The sequence below is a fragment of the Temnothorax curvispinosus genome, unplaced genomic scaffold, assembly GCF_003070985.1.
Source record: "Temnothorax curvispinosus isolate PA1 unplaced genomic scaffold, ASM307098v1 QBEX01010266.1, whole genome shotgun sequence".
Lineage (NCBI taxonomy): Eukaryota > Metazoa > Arthropoda > Insecta > Hymenoptera > Formicidae > Temnothorax > Temnothorax curvispinosus.
The window spans coordinates 9295-26946 of record NW_020220046.1 but is presented as its reverse complement, the minus strand read 5'-3'; the positions used below and the strand labels follow the sequence as shown (position 1 = coordinate 26946).

Sequence of the window (17652 nt, the reverse complement as noted above, 5' to 3'; positions counted from 1 at the left end):
TGCGTGTTGCAGTTGCGTGCAACGGAAACACAATGACGGGAAACAGCTGCGGCACCGGCGGCGCCGACACCGCGGATCGCGCCACCTGAGGCGGGCGTTTTCTTAACTTTAAAATAGAAACTGTTGCAAACGTGCGCGCGGAGGCGCGACTACATAATCATTCATCCGGACGAGACCCTTAGGCATAATCGCGAAGCCATGGAGATTGCGCAAATTTTAATATGCGGTAAATCTTTGATATACGGAAACCGTGACGAGTACACTGCTGCAGGTTGCGATAATGCATTACATAACGTTTCTTACCGTATAATGTTCCGAGGAGCTTGTCCTGCCGCTTGCCGGGTGGTTTATCGCGCGTCGGACAGAACGGTAGGTCAGTGTGCGCGTCGTGAAGATGTTGCGGATACTCCAAGTCGACTTCGAGAATGTAGCCTATCGAGGAATCCTATGCGACATCTATAACATTAAAATCGGTTTCGTCGTCGACCCATTTAAAATCTGCGTATGGCAATGATTGACTCATTGCCCAGCCGTATAAGTTGTTTACGTCGAAATACATCAGGTATGACGACGGTTTCGATGAATCGTACGACTGCATGTACTTGTTGTTGGCCAGCGCGTATCTGTTTGAACATTGACTCAAACCGCCGCGTATACCTCGTTCGATTAACATGACCATGTCAATGTCGGTGAGCAATTCGAAATTGATACGCTTATGCTTGAACATAGCATCCCACGTAAAACCCGGTAGAGTGTAATAATACGCGGGATGGAGTCCATAACTCGCGACGCAGCTATCGCGAAAATTTTCAAAGATATTGGCCAACAGCAAGACATCGGTTTTGAGATATAAATCGCTGTAGTCACCGAGCGTTCGAATGGAGAACCGCTGCCAGACGTTGACGGCGTGCGCGTAATCGCTCTCGGATACGGTGTCACCTGTCAATGAACTGTAAAACGAGTCGCGCGGTGGTAAACACAAGTTCTCCAACTTTTCTGGACGAAATACGCCTTTTCTTCAGCAAAACAAAATTTTCTGCGGATAATTTACAAAATTCGCGTTGCAATATTCGCAGTTTATCCTTGCTGAGATAAGATGCCAATTTGTCGAGACTAGCAATGAGAAACTTGTACGAATCGATAAATCGCAATTTGACGCAAGTTTTCTTATCTTTATCTTCGGTGCTTTGAACGTTTTTTGTAAACAAAATGTATTTTTTTTGTGATTGGGAGTAAGTCTACATGTCCTTCGTACGCTGTTGCTATTTCCGTTATAATAAAATGTGCATCGTATCCCGATAAAATATGAAACACTATGGGAATGCAATGCGAATCTTTATAATTTAAGTTACAATTAGAATGCGCGGGACCTCTGTATCGGCCGGTCAGGTGCAATGGTCGCGTACTCGCACGTCGTCTGGCTCGAACGGTTCTTCGCACACGTGACAGTGCGTTGCGCTGTTAAATTTTTCCCACTCGTCTCGCGTGAAATCTGCCATGGGTATATTAGTAGACAATATAGTTTTTACGTCGTGAGCTAAACGTCTTAGCTCCTCGGCGAACCACGCGACGCAATCCTTATCGCGACGAAACCGATACATTGATAACGACACGTCGTACGAGCAACGCACTTAGTACCCTATGCTATAAATACGCGATGATGCTGATATGTGTACCTGAACGTATCCGGATCCGCTTCCATCTTCTCCAGGGTACATTCCAGGTCGGCGTATACGATAAACGGAACTCGTTCCTTCCTGTTGTGATTCTTAAAGGCCAACCACTTGTCGTTATCGCTCGGTAATTTGATCGCGCAGTCATTCATCTCCTGACAGTCGACGGTGTGGGCTTCCAATTTCTCGCTCGTGTAGAAATAATGCGAACATCTGTAAATAATAAAATTTTTTGAAGTGAAACTTCTTTAGGCAGGGTAGTGAGTTTGATTCGCGACACGAAAAAGTGTAACGGAAGTGAAACTTCTTTGGTACAGTAGTAAGTTCGATTGTGCGACACGGAAAGTGTAACGAAAATTTGACCAATAGGCGTACGGCGTTGGCGAGACGGTTCTTTTTCTGGCACGGTAGTAAGTTTGATTATGCGACACGAAAAGTGTAACGAAAATCCGACCATGGTGAGTGCTCAATTGCGAGCTCACGAGGCGGGATAGGTTCTTGATCCATGCAAAATGTCCCACGTTGTCATCATGCACGTATAACAGATTTACATGTCTATCCATCTTTCGGTCGGCGAGCCGTATTGATAGGATAGCAAGTCCCTTGTTTTTTTTCTCGATGCTGTAGACGTTGATGGAGATGTCGTTGTGATTTTCAAATTTTTTTAATTTGATCCAACGTCATTGGAAACTCAATGTCCGTAAGATCTAGCACCGACGTGTAATGAGGGACGATTTTCGATATGTGTGTTCCTCAACTGGCTACAGAGCAGCCGTCACTGACCATGCGAAACATGCATTGTCCATTGATCGCACGTTTATCACCGCTTTCTTCTTTTTAATTTCTTGCGGTATTTCCACAAAACACCCCGCGTGCAATGGATTATATTTGTTCACATTAACAGTCAAATTGAGTATACGCGACAATGCCCATCCGCTATCACGTTCCTGAACTTCCTTCAGTTTTGCTAAGGTAGGCTCGATGACGTGTCGCTTGTACCACTCACACAGATCGGACTCACGAAAGAGTTTACTGTTTCTCGTTGCGATACTTTTATTTGCGCGTTTGTCACCCGCAACAAATTCACCATTAAACATTGTGTTTATTTTTACATTGTCGTGCCGTTGCATGACGTTTCGCACATGACTGAGTACAATTTTTCTCGCATCTTTGAGAAATTGACGAGGGTCGATGTGTTTGGAATTTATTACCGCACCAGTCAGTATACGACTTTCAAAAGCCGTATCTATCTCGCGCCATCTGAGTCCTGTCTCACTCGCACTGTATCCAGCACCCACATGCACGAAACGTTGACGTACCGAATCTTTCAAACTTTCGAGTCTTGCGATACAAGCGACCAACGACTGTTTAAGACCAATCGATAATCGTGGCCGTTTAATTCGGCTTTGTTCTTCCAACGATTCGATAAACTCGTCACATCGTTGCTCCCACGCGGCAAAGTCTTCCCTCGAATTTAAAAGGGTGGATTGCTCCAACAACTCTTGCTCCATGTTATTGCACGATCCTCTTGCTAACGCCATTTGTTGCACTCACGACTTCCAATTCTCGACTATTGAGCGTATCCCCCAGATTATTCATTTTATATTCTACTAATGATGCACCGTTTGCTTATCATATCTAATTTCACCATGATCTCAACATCCATACGGATGCGCCTTTCGAAAAAATCTATGATGTGCAGTTTTGCACGTGTTCAATAAAATCATCGCGAGACACGCCGCGACATGTTCTTGAAAATAATAACGCTCCATTGACTTATGTGAAATTACAAAATTTGCAGTTTTGCACGTGTTCGATGAAATCATCGCGAGACACGTATGTTCTTGACAAATATATCACATTTAACATGTATGTGGATTGTGGTGGTGGTGATCACCCTGCAGCAGCGACGCTTGGCCGAAATGCAATCTTGCATTTTTAAGATCGCAGAAAAAAATATCTGCGAGAATTCTAGAGCGCAGTCGAGAGTTACTCGCGCAGTTGAGAGTTACTTGCGCAGTTGAGAGTTAATATATCTGTAAAAATACAGTATGGGAACGGACAGACGCTATTGCTCGTCGATGGTGCGTTTGCTTCGTGGCAGAAAAGTTGGATTTCGAAACGTACTTACTGGCAATGACACATGGTGTCCCAAGCATTCTGTATTGCATCCATTTATAAAAAAGGCGTGTTACCTGAGTGAATTTTGTTTGTATCGAAAAATTGAAGTCTCTTTTCCGCGATGCCGATTGGTTATCTCGATTGATTGCCGCGCCGTAGCTTGCTTCATCCCGTGAGGGACTGTCATCGCGGAGTGTGGCGAGTTTCGTGCGTGTAGTGCGTCGTGTGTGTCATGATGTGACAGCTCGCGTCGTGTCGCGAGGTTAATTGTCCCGCGTCGTGTCGCGATTATTATATAATAGCATAATGTTAAAGCTAAATAGCGCGCGCGAAGCGCGCGTCTGTAGTGTCTAGTATCATTAAAACTGCAGATAATTGCGAGTCGAGCTCATGCTTTAAAACATGTTGGTGTATGGTTCGTGGCAGTGTTCGTGATGTTTACAATGAAGAATCAACACATGGGATTATCTGGACATCATCCATGTCACATCTATTAAATTTGCCTATTGAAAACGAACTCTGTTTACAGTGTGGAGGGGAGTGCAAAATAAAATGGGGTCCGCTAATATTTGTATCCCCATTCACTCGGGGGATTCTACCGATGCCACTTCGATATGTATGAGAGCATAATGAACTACTACGTTCCGATTCAGGATGAAACGTGCGAGAAACAGCACAATGAGTAAGTATCGCTAATTTTCGTATATACTTGTGCAAAAAAAACTTTTATAAACATAATTGTACTTTCTTTCAGTTTTGATAAACCTCGTTATACACCACGTATTTTGGGAAGAAGATTTGCCTTGACATCGACAGCATATAAATTTTTGGATGTTGGAATCAACACTGGACCTATGTCCTCTGTGGATATACTTATTGGCGATAACCGAGGCAATCGGATAATTTTGCCTCATGCAATGTGGGTGACATTCATCGAAAAACGTGCAGATATTCAGCGACTTGTGCAGTCACCGGCGCCATCATCGCTAGCGTTTCGAGATCTGGAACTTGTTAAAATACGTGACACAGATATTGTAAAATTGACATCGTGCAACAACAGCTTGTACATGAAACCGCCAACCGTACTCTTCCTGTTCGAACTAGAACATTGCGTCGAGAATGTGTATTTTCAACTATGCCAAAATGTTCATGGCGTAAGTGAAAAATTTAAACAATTTGTAACAATTTTACGCCAAAATTGTATCACCGATAAATGTAATGCAGTTAGAATCTTGCGTGAATTTTATGATAAAAATTCGATTATTGATTGTGAACTGTTGGCGTATGCTGCTGATAATAATATTATACACGATGCATTACATGATAAATAAATGTATATTAAAATGCATATCACTGTATCTAAAATTATTTTTCCTTCTGTCTACCGTCCTCTTGTCTACCGTCAATGGTTTATAATTACAGAACTCTCGATAAGAATGCGTGTGCCGCACTCGTTGCGCGATCATTAAACGTTTTCTCTCATCCGTCTCATGTAAATTATTAAATATTCTTTCTCTTATTTCAAATAAAAAGAAATCATTTAAAATAATATAAAAATGATCTAACTATAATAGGTGATGGGAGCGAGAGGGACCACGCGCGAACGAGGGAGAGAGACCGCGCGAACGAGAAAACGCGCGCGACCGGGGGACGGCGGAAACATCTACGAGGGGGACATAACGCGAGCATGCCGTGTGATGTCACGCGGACCAGCGCGGCCGTTGCACGTGGACTCCGCGGCGCGGCGAAAACGCGGGTCCCCTCACCCCACGGACCCATCTCCCGCGGCGCCGGAAAAACGTGGTACCCCCTCCCCCTCCCCCACCCCCGCGACGCCGGAAAACGCGGTTTCCCCCCTTTCCCGCGGCGTTTGAAAACGCGGCCCCCCTCCCCGCGGCGCCCGAAAAAGCGGGTCCCCCCTCCTCTTCCCCCGCGACGCCCGAAAAACGCGGGTCCCCTTCCCCTCCCGCCCGCGGTATCCCCCCTGGCCCGCGGTATACCGCCCCTCAGATCCCCGCCTAGAACGCTCATAGCTTACCTACTCACATGTCTATATGTCTGTACATATTTTTGAGATTCTTACACACACGCATGCATTACGCGGACAATTCTAGTCAAACATTATATATCATTTGTCTGTCATTAACTTTTTGACAGTATTGTCATAGACGAACTATCTTAATAATAAAAATAGATACAAAAAAAAATGTATATAATTTTTTTGTAGAAAATTTTATAAGCTTTATTTTTTATATGAAACATAATTCCGATATCGCTAATCGATAACAAGATATAAGCAAAAAACTGAATTGGAGCGCCATTTTTTCAAGATGGCGGCTCGAGCGCAACAGATTGAGTTCGGGACTTTTAGTATGTTTAATAGTACGCCTGAATGAACATCATTGCCAAATTTTAAAATTTTATTAATTATTTTTTTCTAATTTTCTCTATTTGACTGGACTATAAGAGGAAAACGAGGGAAGGATAAACTCTTATTCAACGCTTCAAGGGGGTTATCTATATTTTTCTAACTTTGTACGCATGTTAGTGTACGACAAGGATAGGTGGCCCCTCTGATAGTACCTATTCTTCTCTCACATTTCGACTGTCAGTATGAGTGTTCTATATGTATACAGGGTGTTCCATTTCAACTTTCGCACTATAATATCTTGAGAACCAATAATTTTATTGAAAAACGTTTCAGACAAAAGTTGTATGGATTAGAGGGGGCCATCAAATGAGCAGACTAAATTTTGGGTCCGGCACCCACTTTAAATCTAATAAGACTCAACTTGATTTTCTTTAGTAGAAACCCCAATTTTTTATTGTATCATCTTTTTCTACTAATTAATTTGAACAGCTCTAAAACATTTTTCTATTTGCCTAATACTTTTTAAGGTATTCAAGGAGAACTTAGTAACTTTTTCAATATTTAGCTTACGATATCGATAATAATTGTTTGTTGGAGGGAAAAGTAGTACAGGACTTTTTGACTTGATTTTGTCTCGAGAATATGCTATTGCAATAGTACTCCAATTTTGTTAATACTAGACATTACAGACGCGCGCTTCGCGGGCGCTGTTTAACTTTGACATTATACTATTACTATTACATTAACTCCTTGATACACACAACTGTCAAAATATACCATGACAGCTGCTCATGAAGTAAGCGCAGTGAAAAACCAATCGGCATCGCGGAAAAGCGACAACAATAAACTTCGACAGATTCGATTATCGACTTTACACTTTACACTTTACATGTGGACTAGACACTACAAGCGCGCACCATTTAGCTTTTTTTATAACAAAATATTTACACCACAATAAAAAAATAACTGCGTTTTGAATAAGTAACTTTAATTGTCATTCGACTTTTGGCGATGACAGCCACAAAAATATGGTGAAGCAAGCCGGGATGCAAGCTTCATCAAGATACATCTGACACGAACGCGCGCAATACATCGAGATAACCAATCAGCATCGCGGAAAAGGAGCAACAATAAATTCGACTATCGACTTAACACGGCCTTTTTAAGAGTGGATTTGTGTATGCATAAAAGCTCCAAAAAAATGCATACACAAATATTTAAAAATATTTAAAAAAATTGAAGTACTATTGCAATAGCATATTCTCGAGACGAAATCAAGTAAAAAAAGTCCTGTATCACTTTTTTCTCCGACAAATTATCGAGATATCGTAGTTAAATATTGAAAAAGTTACCAAGTTTTCCTTGAATATCTCAAAAAATATTAGGTAAATAGAAAAATATTTTAGACAAAAGTTGTTCAAATTAATTAGTAGAAAAAGATGATACAATAAAAAATTGGGGTTTCTATTAACAAAAATTAAGTTGAGTCTTATTAGATCCAAGTAGGCGCCGGACCCAAAATTTAGTCAGCTTATTTGATGGCCCCCTTCAATCCATTCAATATTTTCTGAAACATTTTTCAATAAAATCATTGGTTCCCAAGATATTACGGTGCGAAAGTTAAAATGGGACACCCTGTATATTTCAGTGGGTAGGCCAAATTTGGCTGGCACGAGAAGTAGTGCGCGCGGGCGGCGCCGATATAAACACGGGTAGCGGTGCCGCTGTGAAGTTGGCACCTCATTTTCTAACACCGCAAGTTTTATGCAAGTTTTATTTGCATCCGTAATAGTTCTACAGTTCCTAATACATCATAGCAATAGTTCCGTCAAAGTAAACAAAATCGCACTTTAAAAATATGAGGTGCCAACTTCCGCACCGCAACACAAAAGAACTCAAAAAAAGGTCAATTTAACTATGTAATTCGATAGTTAGAGTTCTATAGTTTCTGATATGTTTTAGCGAAAGTTGCGGCCTTTAAATAATTTTTAACAATTTTTTAATCTTATCGTTGGCATCGCATTCAAGAGTAAACTCGGAGGTACAGACAGTTCTAACGGACTTTTTGGCAGTTTTGTATAGTTCCATAATAGTTCCGAAGATTCCGGCAGGTTTCGAGCACAGTTCCGGCCTTTAAATAATTTTTAACCATTTTTTAATACCTCATATTTTTAAAGTGCGATTTTGTTTACTAATTTGACGGAACTATTGCTATAATGTACCAGGAACTGTAGAATTATAACAGGTATAAATAGAACTTGCATAAAAACTTGCGGTGCTAGAAAATGAGGTGCCAACTTCACAGCGGCGCATTCCACGCCAATTCGCGAAGGGTCAAACCTCGACCTTTTTATTTTTGATGGCGGCTCGTTTTTTAGTAGGTCTTTACGAGTACTATACTGTTATGTCCAACCCCAGGATTTGAATGAGAAAACTGGGAAGCGAAGGAAAGGTTAACCAGATGGGTAGAGGATAAGGAAGGCTCTGAAGCGCGTGGCGCGAGCCGAACGCACTTTCAATGGCTCAGGAAGGGCCAACGTCCGTAGGGACGCTAGGACGCCTTCCGTGAGCGGTGCGATCGTCGGTCCTTTTTTGAGTCAGGGAATTTAATCCCTTTAACTTAGGATCGGACCTCGTGCAATTTTGAGAGGAGGAAGAGTAGTGGGTGAAGTTTAAGTTATAAATGAACGCAGATTGAAATTAATAATTAACATAAGGTAAACATTTATTACGATAATATAAGCTAGGTGAACAATAAATGAGGACTAGGCAAAATAAAATTGAATACATTTATAAGTGTGAATGTTGAATGTATGTGTAACGTGTGTGCGTGTGTGTTCTTCGCGGGTGTTACATTGGTGCAGGGGTGATCGGGCAGAATCTTGGAAGGGGAAACCTATTCAATACACATCCTGCCCGCTATTATTATAATTAGTTTTAGGATTGAAGTTACATGAATTTAACTATGTATGTGTGAGATGTATACGAGTATTTGAATTAAATTAAAACATAAAGGTAAGAAATAATATCTATACTATAAGGTGTGTTAACTATCAGTCTATGGTGATAATCTCGGGATCGACTACTTCCTCGAGAACCTCAACGGTCGAGGCGGTCGACAGCGTTGGGGATGGTCCTCTGTAAGCCGTGAGAAAGGGGGAATCGGGAAGTTCCCCGGGGCGAACCGGGGAATATAAAGGTTCGAGCAGAAGGGAAGAATGAGGCGTATCGGGGAGCACGCGATAAGGGAGCACGCGACAAAGAGAGCGAGAAGGCGGATTAGGAGGAGGCGGCGATGGTGGTTCCTCCGGAAGAATTGATGTGGAGGCGGCGGAGTGGCGAGTCGCGGAGGTCCGGTGTTATCTTGTTCCTGGCGGAATTCCAACGCTTGTTTTTCAACCTCCCTTCGCGCCCGCTTGTTCCGACAATTCCGCCCGTGTCTCGCAGCGTTTTGGGATTTTGCAGGGGTTTCAGCGGGATTACGCAAATTCACTATAAGTTAGTGGGGTTAATTACCGGAGTACGTTAATCGCGGGGAAGTCGGGTTTAAAGGGTTTAAATTAAAGGGAGAGGGTCTGCTGACCTTGCCAACAGTAATAGAAAAGAAGATTACTCCGAGTCCACTGATAACTCAGCTAAATCGGAAGTAATAGGGGGAAAAGATTGCTCCGAGTCCGCCGATAATTTAGCTAATTCGGAAGTAATAGGGGAAGAAGATTACTCCGAGTCCACCGATAACTCAGCTAATTCGGAAATAATAGGGGAAGAAGGATACTCCGAATCCGCCGATAATTCAGCTAATTCGGAAGTAATAGGGGAAGAAGATTACTCCGAGTCCGCCGATAACTCAACTAATTTGGAAGTAATAGAGGAAGAAGATTACTCCGAGTCCGCCGATAACTCAACTAATTTGGAAGTAATAGGGGAAGAAGATTACTCCGAGTCCACCGATAACTCAGCTAATTCGGAAGTAATAGGGGAAAAAGATTACTCCGAGTCCACCGATAACTCAGTTAATTCGGAATAGTGAAGGGAATTGGAGGGTTGGAAGGATTAACGTTTAATGTTTAAGGATTAATGTTTAACCGAGAGACTTCCCGAACGCGTGAATGTACGAGTGAATGCTAAAAGGGATAAGATAAAGATAAAAGGAAATCGATATCAATATATATATATGTAGAAGACTTACTTTTTGGTGCTAATCTAAGTGAAGTAGGATCTGGTGATTCTCAGCTCCTCGGTGAGCACTCGTAGCTTTAACGCGCACAACTTGATCGGTTACAACTTAAGCGACAGAAGACTCTAAGACCGAGGTTGACTGAAGAGACTGAAGCTTAAGTTGTGTACGAGACTGAAGTTCAAGGAGAAGAGGCTGAGCGCTTCAATGTCAGAATTTATATAGGGAAGTTAAAAGAATGGAAGGGGTGGATTTCGTGTGGGATGTGTCTGGTTTTGGGACTTTTGGTTGGCGGGATTCTTCTAATTTGTGTTTAAGGATTTCTTATTGGGTGGGATGGTCTTCACCCAAGAGGTGGATTCTTAAGTTTTTGCCTATCCTGGGGAGCTAGATACGGTTATCGATTTTCGCGGCTGTTTATTAGTGAGTCGTCTCGTAAGGCCCCTACTGTCTTATCAGGGGTGCAACCCAGCGATTCTTCCAGTGACGTATTTTGTTTTTAGGTTATCGCCGATTTCTCTTTTATTAGGGTTCTGGATTCTTAATTTATCTTGCGACCCTATTTTCGGCACCGACAGACAAATGCATTCCATCTAATCTTAATTGCAGTTTTATCGCAAACAGAAACTTCCGCCACGTGCCCTTACAAGATTTCCACAAGCACGTTTTAGACCTCGTTTCTGTTTGTCGGAACATTGCGCGGGCAATTTTGAGCTAGTCGCGCGATGCAATAAGGACTTAAGCAAACTCCGTCTGAGATTAAGGCCCTTTTGGCGCGTCGTGTCGCCGGGTTTATAGTTATGGGCCAGACAAGGTTGATACAATAGAAAAATCCAATTACGTATGCCCCGTCTGTCAGTACTTTATTCTGGAAGGTCGCTTTGTCGCCTACCCAAATAGCTAGTTATATAAAAAAAGAAATGTGAGGAGATCAAAGCTCACTCGCCGATCGATAACCGTCCGTGCTCAGTTTGCTTATCCTACCTGAAGGGATATCTTAAGTGCTTAATAGGAATTTCCGCGAAAAAAGGAAATCGTGGAGTTCGCAGGACGTAACAATACCCATGTAAGAGCATTTCTATAACAAATTGATATATACACGAACTGCGGTGAGCAGTCGGCCTCGCCCGAGCTCGAGAACAGTCAGTCTCGTCTCGGAAGCGACAATGTAAACACCTCCGAAATATACATAGCTTCTGAATATAACCGTGTGTCTAATCTTCTTCCATACCTAACACAAATGTAACGTTTCTGAAATAGAGCCTGCCCAAAATAAGGACTACAAGATTTTAAATGAATTTTTTCGCCTGTTAGACAACACAGTATGCGCTATGGTCCCGGTTTTATTCACACTCTGACTAAGAAGGGCCTATAGATATAAATACACGTACAAAATCACTCAGCGTCTCTTCACGTCACTAATTTCATAAAGTTTTCCAATATTTAACTTGAAACGTATGAAAATCCACTGTGGCGTCACACCGACTTTGCACTACTATACATACAAAAATTCTCTGATTGGCGCGCCCAACAACATGTCGATGCGCAGTACAAATCGGCGCAAAGCAGAATAATTAGTAAAGTTGACTTACTGTGTTGAAGCTCGAGTTCGCTCGAGGCCACGCGCAAGTCAGTGCGAAGCCACGGTACCTCTGTCTGCCTTACAAAAAAAACTATAAAAAATTCCCAAATTTTTTGTATTTTTTACTCTGTTTGTTTAACAATATTATCATAAAAATTTTGAGTAATCTTTTAAAGAAATATGATTGAAATAGCGTATTTTATGATCAATGAATCTTTTTCTTAGACGTCTAATAAGCAAGAAAATTCATTGAAAATGTTGCAGTCCTCATTTTACGCAGACTCTATTTTGGAAACGCTACATTTATTACAAAAACGCTTTTACATGGGTATAATACTTGTAAAGACCTGCTAAAAAACGAGCCGCCATAAAAAATAAAAAAATCGAAATTTGACTCTTCGTGAATTGGCGTGGAATGCCCCATATATAATATATATTATTTTATTCTATATGTATTAATTAACTCTTTTTAAAATAATGAAACCGTTCCAAAACCGGTTTTTTATGCTCCGGTTCGACACCGGAGCAATTTAAAAATTCGAAATTTGCTCCGTTCTTTCGGAGCATACAAACTTCAGTCGGTTTGGTTCGGTTTACATCCCAAGTTCTAAATAATTTACTCCATAAATTTATTCGGTTTTTGGAGCGGTTTTTGAACTCAAACCGGTTCAAAACCGCTCCATAAAGCATATTTTTGCTCCGGTTTTCAACTCTGTTTTTTAATGTATACATGAAAGTTCCAGGGAGATGTATACACAAATTCTACTATTTGCATATGTATAATAAAGTTTATTGTTGCCACTTTTTTGCGATGCTGATTGATTCTCTTGTTGCGCTTACAAATTCATGAGCGGCTGTCATTGCACATTTTGACAGAATTGTGTTTTAAAACCGTTTTATACAATTTATTGCAACAGAATTTGCGATAAAATAGTGCAATAGTATATGTATACATGTGTTGTAATATGAGTTCTCATGTTATCGACAGAGACTTTAACACATTCATTATAGGTGGCAGTATAGAATTTTTCCCTTTTGTTTGTTACGCTTCTATACCTTTTTTAACTAGAGCTTGGCTGCCTTTACCTTTGTTTGTTACTCAGAGACACTTTATTCTCAAGTTATTCTCAAGTTATATCTTGCAACACTGTGATCAAAGGAAACGCTAACAGGTTATGAGCCCAGCACGCTTCCACTGCGCATGAAGACGAAAGAGAATAGAACTCGTGCAGAATGGATACAAGTTTCTTTTCAGTAAGTCAAAATGAGCGACAAGGACTTGGTGCGAATCGAATCTCCTACCGAAGAAACATTCGTGAGCTGGAAGTTCAAGATCCAAGTGCTTTTCGAGAAGCGAAACTGCATGGCTGTCGTTGACGGATCGCTGAAAGAACTGGAAGGAAGAGGAGAGGATTGGAAAATTGACGAAAGAAGGAAGCGGATGCCCGATAGTACATTTCTGCATCGTTGGATGATAGACTAAAAAAAAGGTAATCACGTGCAAGACAGCGGCAGAGATGTGGGAAACAATCTACGGAGAATTTGAGAAAAGGTCAGCCGCGCGTGTAACAATGTTACAGAAAAAGTTGCTAAATCTAAAATTGACAGCAGAAACAAAGATAACAGATTATATTACTAAAGCTAAGAATCTAGCTTATCAACTTGAACAAGCGGGCGAGATAGTTTCAGACGAGATGCTACGTACAATGATCGTCGATGGTCTGCCAATCACAAAATATAAAAGTTTTGTGATAGCCTGGAACGGCAAGAAGAAAACAGAAAGGACCATACAAACTCTGGAAGAAGAGCTTATTTCTGCAGAAGAACTCTTGAAGGCAAAAGATGAAAAAATTGTGGCTTTAGCAACAGCGACAAAACAAAAAGGAGCACAGTGTCATAAACAGAAATCGGCGGCAGAAAAGGGCTCTGACAAGAAGTTCAAAGGAACATGTTATTTTTGCAAACAAATTGGTCACAGGAAACAAGATTGTTCTAATTGGATAGAAAAGCAAAAGAGCAATGACGGATAAAATTCATCAGACAAGTTCAAAGGCAAGATAAAACCGAAGCGCAAAGAAAACGACAATAACGGAGATGTTTTCATGGTAAAGGCGAACAGCGTGAATGATACCGTAACAAGCGACAAGGATTTCTGGCTAGCGGACAGTGGACCTTTCATATGTGCAATGACAGACAGCTGTACGCAGAATTTGGACCGTCTGAACATGCAGAAGTTCTGATTGGTGATGGTAGGAAAGTCAAGGTAATAGGCGAAGGAGACGAGCAGTGCATATCAAGGTTTTACAGGAAGGCGATTGGAAGCCATAGCGACTAACCAAAGTATTATGTGTACTTACAAATAATTTATTCTCATACTCAGCGTGCACGAGTCATGGATGCGAGATTTTGTCAGGTCATGATTCTATTAAAGTCATTAAAAATGGAAAAGTAGTTGCGTCTGAAATTTGACACAAAAATTTATACAAAATGAATTTCAAGACATGCATAAATGGACAAACCAATGTGGTAAAAATTGATCCTGAGAATCTACGATTGTGGCATGAGAGGCTGGGACGCAAGTCTTTCGGTTATGCAGAAGACGATCGCAAATAATCCAACTATTGGGATTAGCAAGACAGAATCACAGGAATTCACATGTGAAGCTTGCATCTTTGCAAAGGCACATCGAAAGACATTTAAATCACGGGCGCAAAAGGATTATAAACCAGGTGAATTTGCGCATTCAAATGTCTGCGGCCCATTTCCAACTACTGCATACAATGAATCACGGTACTATGTCCTTTTCAAGGATGATGCATTAAAGTACCGTTTTGTCTATGCAATCAAGGAGAAAAGCAAAGTTTTTGAAAAGTTTAAACAGTATGCAAATGCAGTCAGAAATCGTTTTGGCAAGGATTTAATGGTGCTGAAGAGTGACAACGGTCGCAAGTTTATTAATGATGCAATGAAAAATTTCTGCTTGTCAAGAGACATCGAGCATCAGACGTCGGCGCCGTACAATCCGGAACAAAATGGAAAGACAGAACGTGATATCCGGACCATCAACGAGATAATTAGAGCCATGATTTTTGGGAGAAATTTACCAAAAAAGTTATGGTCAAAGGTGATTTACATGGCTGCCTGGATACTGAACCGTTCAGCTACAATCAAAAGCGAAGTAAGACTATTTAAACGATGGTTTGGAGTTAAGCCGGATCTGCCACAGACTCGAGTATTTGGTTGTTCTGCATACGCGCACATAGATGGTCAACGAAGAAAATTTGATCATAAGACGCAGAAGTTGGTATTTATTGGTTACCAAGGAAATTCTGAAAATTATAGATTAATTGACTTGAGCACATTTAAGGTGACAGTAGCAGCAAACGTGGCATTTAAGGAAAGCAATGACTCGAATTTTTTCAAGACAGTGGGAGCTGTGAAATTCATTGAAAGCAATGAAGATTGCGACTCAGATGAAGATTGCGACTTAGATCAAGATTCTGAGAAGACTAAAAGGCAACACATTAAGAAGGATCAGAATTATGCAAAAGAAGAAAACAGAGCAGATTCTTTGTCAAGGCAGCAGCGAAATCGAGAAACATTGAAGAAGTCTGACCGATTGTCATATCCGCAAGCACATATAGCATCAGTTGAAGAGCCAAAGAACTATCAGAAAACAATCGATAGTGTCGATGGACTAAGATGAAAAGAGGCAATTGATATCGAGGTTTCTGCTCACTAGAATTATAGAACTTGGACTGAAGGAATTTCACCAGTAAAGAAATCGATAACCTGTAAGTAAATCTTTAAAAGAAAGATCACTCACGGCAAACCCGACAGATACAAGGCTCGACTAGTAACACGAGGGTTTATAAAAAACTCAAAGATACAGGATAGATTACGTCGAGACATATGCGCCCGTCGTGCGGTACGAAAGTATTCGAGTTCTGCTAGCCTTAGCAGCGACAAAAGACCTAAAAATGCTACAGTTCGACGTAAAGACGGCGTTCTTATACGGCGAGCTAAAGGAAGATGTCTGGATCGAGTTACCAGAAGGACCATGGCCAGCAGGAAAACGGATTGTAAAGTTTAATAAATCATTATATGATCTTAAACAGAGTCCACATTGTTGGAACAAAAAACTTGACAACACACTTTCGGAATTCCAGTTGGAGAAATCTAATGCTGACAAATGCATATATGTGGGACAGTACGAAGATGAAATGATTTACCCGGCTCTATATGTTGACGATGGCGTTGTACTTTGCAAGTCAATGAAAACAATCAAGAGATTCCTGCGAAAATTCGGACAAGTATTCGAGATTAAGATGTCCGAATCAACTTACTTTGTAGGACTAGAAATTGAACGCGATCGAAGCAGAAGATTGTTGAAGGTCCATCAGAAGACCTACTTGAGAAGATCATCGAGAAATTTGGCATGATTGATGCGAAGACATTAAGTATACCGGTTGATCCAAATTCTCACTTAAAGACAGATGCAGAACAAAAAGAAATGTCTGTAGTACCATACTCGGCATTGATTGGATCATTACAATTTGCGGTAAATGTGACGCGACTGGACATTGCATTTGGAGTGAACCTGGATATCTGGATGCTCAGGATATCTGCGCAAAATCCAGGCCGTGAACATTGGCAAGCAGCAAAACGTATCCTGAAATATTTGAAGGCACTGTAGATAAGGGTATCATCTACAGAGGAAAAGCTTCATCTTGTAAACCGATATGCTACAGTGATGCTGATTTTGCTGGTGACGAGAATGAAAGGCGTTCTACAAGCGGATACGTCATGATCTTATGCGGAGGACCGGTGGCTTGGACATCACGAAGACAGAAGACAGTTTCGCTAAGTACAGCTGAAGCTGAACTAATAGCAGCTACGATGGCGACGCAAGAAGGAATGTGGATCCTAAAAGTGATAGCATCAGTACACAAGGTAGATGAGACAGAATTGGAGCCTATTCAACTGGACTGTGACAATCAAGCAACAATTGCTCTGACCAAAAATCCAGCTTTTCACCAAAGGACCAAACACATCAGCAAAGATTATTAGTTTGTACGTAAGGCTGCAGAAATGAAGAAAATAGTAATCAATTACTGTCCAACAGAAGTGCAACTGGCCAACATTCTGACAAAAGGATTACCAAGGGCTCGGTTCTGGAACTTGAAAGAATTACTGTCAATGAACACTAAGACCTCAGTGGGAGTATTGTAATATGAGTTCTCATGTTATCGACAGAGACTTTAGCACATTCATTATAGATGGCAGCATAGAATTTTTCCCTTTTGTTTGTTACGCTTCTATACCTTTTTTAACTAGAGCTTGGCTGCCTTTACCTTCGTTCGTTACTCAGAGACACTTTATTTTCAAGTTATTCTCAAGTTATATCTTGCAACACTGTAATCAAAGGAAACGCTAACAACATCTATCGTGCAATACTGAATCCAAGGAGCGCCAATGCACGTATAACGTGCTTTTAATGCGCGTACAATTGCATTGGCTTCAAAACAACATTAATTGTGTATTCAAAATGCGCACATTTAAACGCGTAATTAATGCAAATTGAGCATTCAATTTATAAATAACAGGTTTTATAAAATATTTAAATGAGTAGCTTCTGACTCATTATGAAACATTTTATTTAAGTTTTTAAATTTTATATAAGTTGAATTTTAAATAAATAGAATTTTAAATAAATGACATTTCTTCT

The 17652-nt window shown here is 40.9% G+C and overlaps 1 protein-coding gene across 1 annotated transcript in view; it reads right to left on the bottom strand.

Moving 5' to 3' along the window:
• The window catches only part of LOC112459948 (dedicator of cytokinesis protein 6-like), a 15462-nt gene extending 12278 nt beyond the window's left edge, over nucleotides 1-3184 (bottom strand). The window contains exon 1 of the mRNA XM_025024324.1: nucleotides 2993-3184. Within this exon, the coding sequence (XP_024880092.1) occupies nucleotides 2993-3184 (192 nt within the window). The remainder of the gene's footprint in view (nucleotides 1-2992) is intronic.
• Between the last annotated feature and the right edge of the window lie 14468 nt (nucleotides 3185-17652).